At 55.3% G+C, this 8,410-nt stretch overlaps 1 protein-coding gene across 2 annotated transcripts; it reads left to right on the top strand.

Moving 5' to 3' along the window:
• Positions 1-53: 53 nt before the first annotated feature.
• On the top strand, positions 54-6,459 carry XKR8 (XK related 8). Of its 2 annotated transcripts, XM_047723832.1 has the most exons (4): positions 54-682; positions 3,104-3,300; positions 3,804-3,929; positions 4,885-6,459. In XM_047723832.1, the coding sequence occupies exons 1-4, from the start codon at positions 390-392 to the stop codon at positions 5,631-5,633; spliced, it is 1,365 nt and encodes a 454-aa protein (XP_047579788.1). In that variant the 5' UTR covers positions 54-389; the 3' UTR covers positions 5,634-6,459. The 2 variants fall into 2 exon arrangements, with proteins under 2 accessions (XP_047579788.1, XP_047579789.1); XM_047723833.1 differs by lacking the exon at positions 3,804-3,929.
• The last annotated feature ends 1,951 nt before the right edge of the window (positions 6,460-8,410 follow it).

The raw sequence follows: 8,410 nt of genomic DNA, 5'->3' as shown, positions 1-8,410 counted from the left end.
TGAGCCACTGCCGTCGTCTCGGGCCTTCTCTTGCCTCAACTGCAATTAGACGGCGGCCGCGCTACGGAAGGGCGGTGTGGCGGCGCCCGGCCGTCTGTGGGCCTAGCGGCCCTCGGGGCTCACTGGGGCTGCACGCGGGTGCCCTGCGCAGGTTGCTGGGCCGCAGCCGGGCGCGGCCTTCCGGGACGCAGACGGACAGAGGCGTGTGGGGGCCGCGGGGTCCGCGGGCCTTGCTCCTCCCCGGACGGGGCGGGACGGGGAAGTCCCGCCCAGGAGGCTCGGGCCCCGGGCCGCCCCTAGGCCTGCGCCCGCCTCCTTCCTGCTGTGGCGACCCCAGGCAGGGAAGGCGGGTCCGAGCCTAGAGAAGGTACGCGAGAGGCTGGCGGGTCATGCCTTGGTTACCCCGCGCCGCGCTCCTCTGGGACGTGGTCCTGGGCTTTATGGGCACCGCCGCCTTCCTGATCGACCTGGGCGCCGACCTGTGGGCCGCGGGCCAGTATGTGTTCAGCGGCCGCTACCTGTGGGCCGCGCTGGTGCTGGCGCTGCTGGGCCTCGCCTCGGTCGCGCTGCAGCTCTTCAGCTGGGTTTGGCTGTGCGCCGACCCCGCCGGCTTGCACGAGCCTCAGCCCCCGGGCCGCTGCCTGGCGCTGCTGCACCTTGTGCAGCTGGGCTACCTGTACAGGTGAGCTCCACGCCCTCGGAAGGGGGTGGGGGGCGGAGCCCGCGGCCCCTGCAGCCGCGCCACTAGCCCTGGGAGGAGCCCTGACACCGGGGAGGGGTGGGAAGGAGAAGCTCGGGACCCAGGAGAGGAAACTAAGCCCTTGTGGGAACTTCTGCTTACAGGTGAGCTCCCCGCCTCTAAAGAAAGAGGGGCCGGCTGACGGCCCACAGAACCCAGCTACCCTATCCCCGTGGCACTAGGGAAGAGTCTGAAGCCCAGAGAAGAAAAGGAGGCACATGATTTGGAGTCAGACCTGTCTCGGCTCCAGTCCTAGCTAATTTACCATCTGTGGCCTCATCCCTGCCTCAGTTTCCTCCTCTGTGAAATGGCGACAGGAGTGTAGACACAGGTCTGGCCGGCTGGCCTGTTGTGGGGAGCAAAGGCAAGAGCCCAGTGTGCTTCGCTTGGTGCTCTGGGCTCTTGGTGGACTCTAGTGTAACAGCCGACCCCTGACCTGTTCCATACAAAAAATGTTCCTTTTTGTTGTGGGTGGGGCCTTCCTTGGGCAAGTCCCTTGAGCCCTCCGGGTCTCAGTTTACTCATTCTTCTAGTGGGGATGGTTGTAGCACCTGCTTCTGTTTGATAGGGATTAAAAGAAATAAGGGATTGAATTGCTTCGGCGCAGAGTAAGCCTTCAACAAATGTCAGCTGGCTTGATTACCCGGGTCACCCGGGAGCGTCGGCAGCCCTGACCCTCAGAACAGAGCTTGTCCTCTCAAGCCCTCTTTCCCAGTTTCCTTCTCCCCGCCCCACCCTCTGGTCCCCAGAGCAAGCAAGAGTGCAGCGATGGGGTCTGACTCAGCCATGTCCCCTGAGCCAGCCAGGGCTGAGCATAGGCTGGGTTCCAGAAAGTCTGTGTGGGTGGTACTCCTCAGAACCGCAAGGCCCGCTGGAGATGAAGAAGCTGAAACCAAGGGATGAGAGTCTTGCGGTGGAGTCAGGACACTCTGTGCTCTGGGTTGGGATGGGGCGGCTGGAGCCAGCATCTGCTCTTGAATCCATTCTGCAGATTCTCTCCAGATCTTGCTTTGACAAAGCTGCATTGAGTCTCCAGGAGGGGACAAGAGGAGCTTTGAGTATTGTGGTTTTGCCTGAGGGACTGCAAGGGCCTCCTTAAAATGCTGGTGGGCAGAAGGAGAGCAATTGTCAGAGTCCCAGCGGCCTTGAGGAGCCCTGAATCTGTAACTGTGTCATGCCTCCTCTCTCATCCCATTTCTTTCTTTCTTTTTTTTTTAAAGATTTTATTTATTTATTTGACAGAGATCACAAGTAGGCAGAGAGGCAGGCAGAGAGAGAGGGGGAAGCACGCTCCCCGCTGAACAGAGAGTCCGATGTGGGGCTCGATCCCAGCCAGGACCCTGGGATCACAACCAGAGCCAAAGGCAGAAGCTTAACCCCCTGAGCCACCCAGGCGCCCCTCTTGTCCCATTTCTGCTGAGCAGGAGGCAGACAGCCTTTATTGAACTTTGGTTTTGAAAATGGGGTGTCTGTTCCTGCCTTTGACTGGACTGAGGCAGGGGCCTTAGGGGACCCGGGCAGAGGCTCCTGCTGAGGGAGAGCCCCAACCTGGGCCTGCCACCCCTGCTCCTTAATGTGCTGTCAAGTCCATTCAGGGGAAGTGACAGTAAATATCTGGTGAATGACTTGGCTCTAGGGAGTGGGCTAACCTCCCAGTGACCAACTGAGATCAGTTCCGGGTGGGGGAGATCGTGGTGCACGTTCCACTACTCCCCACATGTCAACAGGTCACCCAGGCCTGACTGTCTAACCTCGGGACTCCCCTAACTCTGTGTCTGTCTCCATGTCCATCACTCTGGACAGTCCTCTTAAATGAACCTGTCCTTCCCATCTAACCCCTCCTCCCCTTCCACTCCTTCGTAGCCAGAGAGATCTTTCTACAGCACAATCTGACTGACCTATGTTGCCTGTGCTCAGGAACTCTCGGTGGCTCCCCTTCCCCCTCAGGGTCCTAAGAAAATCTTAGGCTTTCTAAAAAAAATTGAGAACTGTCACCTGGGGCAATTTCATTGCACGCCTTTGAAATTCACACAGTTTTGGGTCCAAATCCTGTTTCTACCATTCCTTAGCTCTTCGGTTTTGTGTCCCCATCTGTCAAGTGGGGATGTTGTAAGGGGGAAATGGGACAGGGTTTGGGATGACCCGGGGACATCCTGGCCAGTCCGAGCAGTGGCAGTTGGTACCCATTCCCATTCTACGATGAAAGAGTTGGGTGAGGTTAAGTCATTCGTGCCCAGGGCCCCACAGCATGTGAATGACAAGCTAGGATTAGAGCCCGCCTCCATCTACACAGTGGGAGAGGGGAGGCCGAACGCAGCGCACACTAACCTGGCCCCTGGGGGCCTCTGGACCCGCCCTGCCTAGGTGCGTGCAGGGGCTGCAGCAGGGGCTCCTGGTGTGGCAGCAGGAGGCGCCCTCTGAGTTTGACCTGGCTTATGCCGACTTCCTGACCATGGACATCAGCATGCTGCGGCTCTTCGAGACCTTCTTGGAGACGACACCACAGCTCACGCTGGTGCTGGCCATCGTGTTGCAGAGTGGCCGGGCCGAGCCCTACCAGTGTGAGTGATGGGCCGGGGGCTGTTCCCCCCTTTACGGTGTTGGGGAGCTGCCGATGAATGTCAGGAGGGTTTTCACTCTTTTTTAAAGGCTGCTTGGAAAATAGGAGGATATCCCTTAGGTAGATGTGCGTTCAATCTGGAAGCTACTCCTTAGCCTTCCGAGTGAGGACCAGTGACTAGTGCAGCGGCCGTGGGGGTTGTGTGGCTGCCGTAGGGCTGGCGCCGTATAGAGCACTTTGCCGACCACACTGCTCCCACGCACAGTGGCCCTAGGGGCTGGCACTGGCTCCATCCACTGGACACGAGAGGAACGAGGTGCAGAGGTGAGGGCATCTGGACCGGTCCACACGGCACTCCGGGGCACACACTTCTGTTTATTTGAGGCTGTGGGTATCTAGGATCGGGGCCACTATGGGGACAGTCTCCATTGTCTGCAGGGGAGGCAGGGAGCAAGGGAAGAGACAGATTTTCCTGACTTTCTACTTAGTGAACATTTCCATCAGTGGCTCTTATGTGCCAGGTACGGGGCTGCTGGGGACCCCAAGGGAGCAGAGTGTCTTATACCCTGAAGGAGCTCAGAGACAAGGCAACAGAGAATGACTGTGTGCTAAGACTCCAGAGGGAAGTGGGTGAGGTGTACTGGGTCACCTGTGGGGTGGGGTGGGGTCAGGATGGGTGACTCTAGCTCCCCGGGCTCGTGCTCCTGGCCTACCCAGTATTGTGGGCTGAGCTCGTCCAGGTCAGCGAATGCAGCATGCTGGGCAAACTGGGAGGATAGCAGCCCTGCCGAGACCTCCTGTGTGGTAGAAGGGCCATTGCCCCAGATCTGCTTGCAGGGTCGGGGTGGCCTCCTGGTCCACAACAGATGCCCAGTAAGCATCTGTTGATGGACTGGGAAAGGGCCAGGGAGTGAGCATTCTAGAGGCCTTCCAGCGCTGCTTGCACCCCTCCCTGGAGGTCCTGGTGCTCCTAGTCCAGGGTGGGCAACCAAGAGGTGGGAGAGGATCCCCACCCAAAACTGCTAGTGTTGAAGAATCAAGGTGAAGGCCCAGTGTGAGCCGGGACGTCCTATGTGTGTGGCAGGGCAGGCTCTCCTGGCCTGGAGGGCGGCTTCGGCCACAGCCCGGTTGCCACCCGTGGAAGTTCCTGCTTCCGTTTTCAAGACTGCAGACGGGGAACCGGCGTTACTGATTTTCAGTGCCCAGAAAGACTTGAGCTCTTCTGGGAAAGCAAGGGTTACAGGGCCGGAGCAGATGCTCAGGGTGTGGCCAGGGCCCCGGGGCCTCAGATGCTGGGTGACGCAGGTGCAGATGAGGGTGCAAGTCACACAGCCCTCCCCCCACCAATCCTGGAAGAGTCTTGCTCTGGCAGCACCTGAAAAGTTAAGCCTTGCGGCAAAGGGCAGACTCCATGCTCGGACCCTCGGTCCATTTTTGGTTGTTTGAAGGGATGTTCTCTAACTATAGCTTCCCTTTAGCCATCAGGAGCTCTCACACCTGCCTGGGGTGGCTGCGGGGCCTGGTGGAATGCGTGGCCTCTAGGGGGTGCCACGCAGGCTCACCCGTTCCCGCTTCCTCTCCACAGGGGTCAGCATCGGCACATCCTTCGTGGGCATCTCGTGGGCGCTGCTTGACTACCACCGGGCCTTGCGCACCTGCCTCCCCTCCAAGTCGCCCCTGGGGCTGGGTTCCTCTGTGGTCTACTTCCTGTGGAACCTGCTGCTGCTGTGGCCCCGGGTCCTGGCCGTGGCCCTCTTTTCCGCTCTCTTCCCCCACTCCGTGGCCCTGCACTTCCTGGGCCTGTGGCTGGTGCTGCTCCTGTGGGTCTGGCTGCAGGGCACGGACTTCATGCCAGATGCCCGTTCCGAGTGGCTGTACCGGGCCACTGTGGCCACCATTCTCTATTTCTCCTGGTTCAACGTGGCCGAGGGCCATACCCGGGGCCGCGCCACCATCCACCTGGTGTTCCTCCTGAGCGACAGCATCCTCGTGGCAGTCACCTGGTCAACTCACACCAGCTGGCTGCCCAGTGGGATCCCACTGCACGTGTTGCTCCCAGCGAGCGGCCTCTGCTTCCTTCTGGGCCTGGCTCTGCGGCTGGCCTACTACCGCTGGCTGCACCCGAGCTGCCGCTGGGAGCCTGACCGGGTGGATGGGACCCGGGGCTTCCGCTCCCTCGAGGGCCTTCAGTTGCCTCACAACAGCCGCATGACCCGGTTGGCGCAGAACTTCTTCCCTAGGGTTAGGGAGGAGGAGGCTGCTTTGCCACAGAAAGAAGAGGTGAATGGGGTGGCCAGACCCAGCAGGCCCAGAACGGATGGACTCAACTGGTAGAATCCAGAGGATAAGCTAATGATGCTGCTATTGGCCTTGATTCCCTCCAGAAGCACCCGATGTCCGATGTGACAGGCCCTGGAGACCCGAGTTGAGTAAAGACTCAGGCCTGCCTTTGAGGATGAGCATAAGATGCGAACGGCTGGGCCCTGGAGAGTCAGGGGCTCCAGTTACATACAGGACACTTTGGAAGGAAAGAAGAGACCCCGCCCCTTCCCCATCCCATCCCCACCAACTGAAAGAGTTGGTACCCCAGAGCTCCTAGAGATGGTATTTTCGCCTCCCCAGCCATCTCCAAAATCATTGGTGGAGGTGCTGTTCCACGGCTTGGTTCCCTGATCCTGGGCTAGAAGGCCCAGGATCTCCAGGTTGTGTTCAGAATTCTTCCTCTCTGCCTTACCTGTCATTCTGGTCATCCAGCAGATGTTTACTGAGAGCCTTGTCTGTGGCAGGAATATTCTGTCCTTGGAGTCTGGAACAAGACTTCCCTCTCTAGCTACTCCTGAGTGGGTGGTCATGCTGGAAGCCAGGGATGTCCAGCTAGTGGCCCTGTCTGCCTCCCCAAGGCCTCAGTGCACCCAGCCCAGCCTCTGGCCCTGCTCTCAAGTGGCCATCTTTCAGCCAAGTGCTTGTGATCCTGTGGTCTGGGCCATGGCTCAGCCTGTTGAGTATTTTTCTACTTTAGGCAATACACTTTCTACCTCAGAGTCTATGTGAGAGGAAGAGAACGTGCATCCATATGTGTCTCTGCAAGTGAAGGACATGTATGTGTTGTTTTTGTTTAACAATATTATTAGATTATTATTAAAACCTCATGAAACCCTCCCAACTAGTTGTGTCATTAAATCTACAGAGTTCAAAGACACCTGGAAAGAAAGGTCAGGGACATGAAGTCCACCCTTGAAATTGCTAAGGGTCCTGGGACCAGAGGAGGGAAGGTTCTCAGCCTTGTTTTCCAACTTTTGGGATCTGGTGAGCTGTTGTGGGGTTGATTATCGTCAGGTGGGCATCAGAACCCAGATCTGGAGCCACTCTGGTGTGTGCTGTTAACCAGCTTTGCTGCTGGGCCTGGCAGGAGGAGCCACAAACACCTCTGGAACCAGGAAGTGAACCCTAGAGTCCTGGGGAAGAATGGTACAAGTGCTGGGAGTGCAGTGTAGGGGTGTGGATGTGGGCTGCGGGACCAGAGCAACTTCTGTTGCCCTGGAAGATACGTGGTTTGGGGAAACCAGGGAACAGGAAAACGGCACTGGAGACAGAAGAAAAAGGTGCAGTCATCCGTGTGAGGGGAACCAGGATAGTTCTCTTCTGTTATTCATTTTAGGGGAGACCAAACAGAGTAAGTAAAACTGTCTGAGCTAGTGTAAAAGATAAAGTAGGGAAGGGCACAGGGAGAGGGTGAATGCGTGTTGTGGGTGGGAGTTCCAGTTCTGTGTAGCATGGCCTGGGAAGGCCTCCCTGAGAACCTGATTCAGCCCTAAAGGGGGGAGGGTGAGATCAGCAGGGCCTGGCGGAGGCTTTGGCAGCTGTGCTGGCCTGGGGCCAAGGATGATAGAGGTGGGCGGGTGGGGGGTGGAAGCCCTGGGGAGATGATGCTGGTGATTTTTGATGTAGAAGGGTAAGGCCGGATGGATCTCCAGGATCATCCCATCCAGTGATTTCCAGACTTGAATTTCATGGACCAGTAAAACGGCCAACATGGCTGCTGACTTAATTTTAACAAAAAAAGGCAGTAAAAACTACCATTTATTATTATCTTCATCATCTCTTAATAAGATATAATGGCCTTAGAAAAAGGATCATTTTTTTTTCTCCAACTGGGTTTTTTTTAAATTGAGGTATAATTGACATACAGTATTATAAAAGGATGGTTCTTTTAATTGAATACATTTAAACACCCATAAACATATCCATAAGTGAGATCATTATAGTTTCTCTCAAGTCACTGAGAATATCAAGGGTTGAGAACCCAGAGGGTAGGCTTAGTGCCCGACCTAGCTTTGGACATAGGCCCTAAGGGTTTCCAAGCTTCCTGTCATATGAAGAGATTAGGTTCAGGGGAGATGCTATATATGCCCAAACAGAAGACACAGTGTTTTAGGCAATTCCCTACTTTCCTGAGAAAAATCCTCAAGATGTGTATTCTTAATGTTTTGGCTAAACTCTCATCTGTAATCGCTAAATGAAATTGTCAAATGATGGTAATACGTAATTAAATTGAAATAACATACAAGGTCTACCACCTAAAGTCTGTGGAACGAAGCAGTCACTTTATTTGTATATACAGTTCATAGAATTAAGAGTTTTAAAAAGATGACAGTGACATGACTTGCAATTAGAAATTTCCTTCAAGATCCCATCAAGAATTTCTTTTTAAAGGTCAAGAAACTTGTTTTTGAAGAATAAAACCACCCTGAATTACTAATTTTTACCTGCCAACCAAAGGTTTTTGAGAAATGCGCAGATGTTACACTTACTATAGGGGAGAAGGGAGGTTTACTCCAAGGCTTGAAAAGCAAGTAATACTCCAGTATTTGTACTTACAACCAAGTTAAAGATGTAACAAGTCTGCTTCAGCTATGATGTGGTTCGAAATACGTACCTTCTGATTAAAAAATTTAATGCCTAGAATACAAGGCAACCCCCTTTCCTAAGAGGGAATTAATTTGGAAAAAAAAAAAATACATCTTAACAGTCTGACACATGTGGCACTTGGAAGCTAGCCCGAATTCTGGCCTCCTTCATTGCAATAAAAGGCAAAGGGATTCTTAACTGCT

The sequence above is a fragment of the Lutra lutra genome, chromosome 4, assembly GCF_902655055.1.
Source record: "Lutra lutra chromosome 4, mLutLut1.2, whole genome shotgun sequence".
In the NCBI taxonomy this organism is placed as follows: Eukaryota; Metazoa; Chordata; class Mammalia; order Carnivora; family Mustelidae; genus Lutra; species Lutra lutra.
Note: the sequence above shows the minus strand (reverse complement) of the source record. Positions and strands in the feature narration are given on the sequence as shown.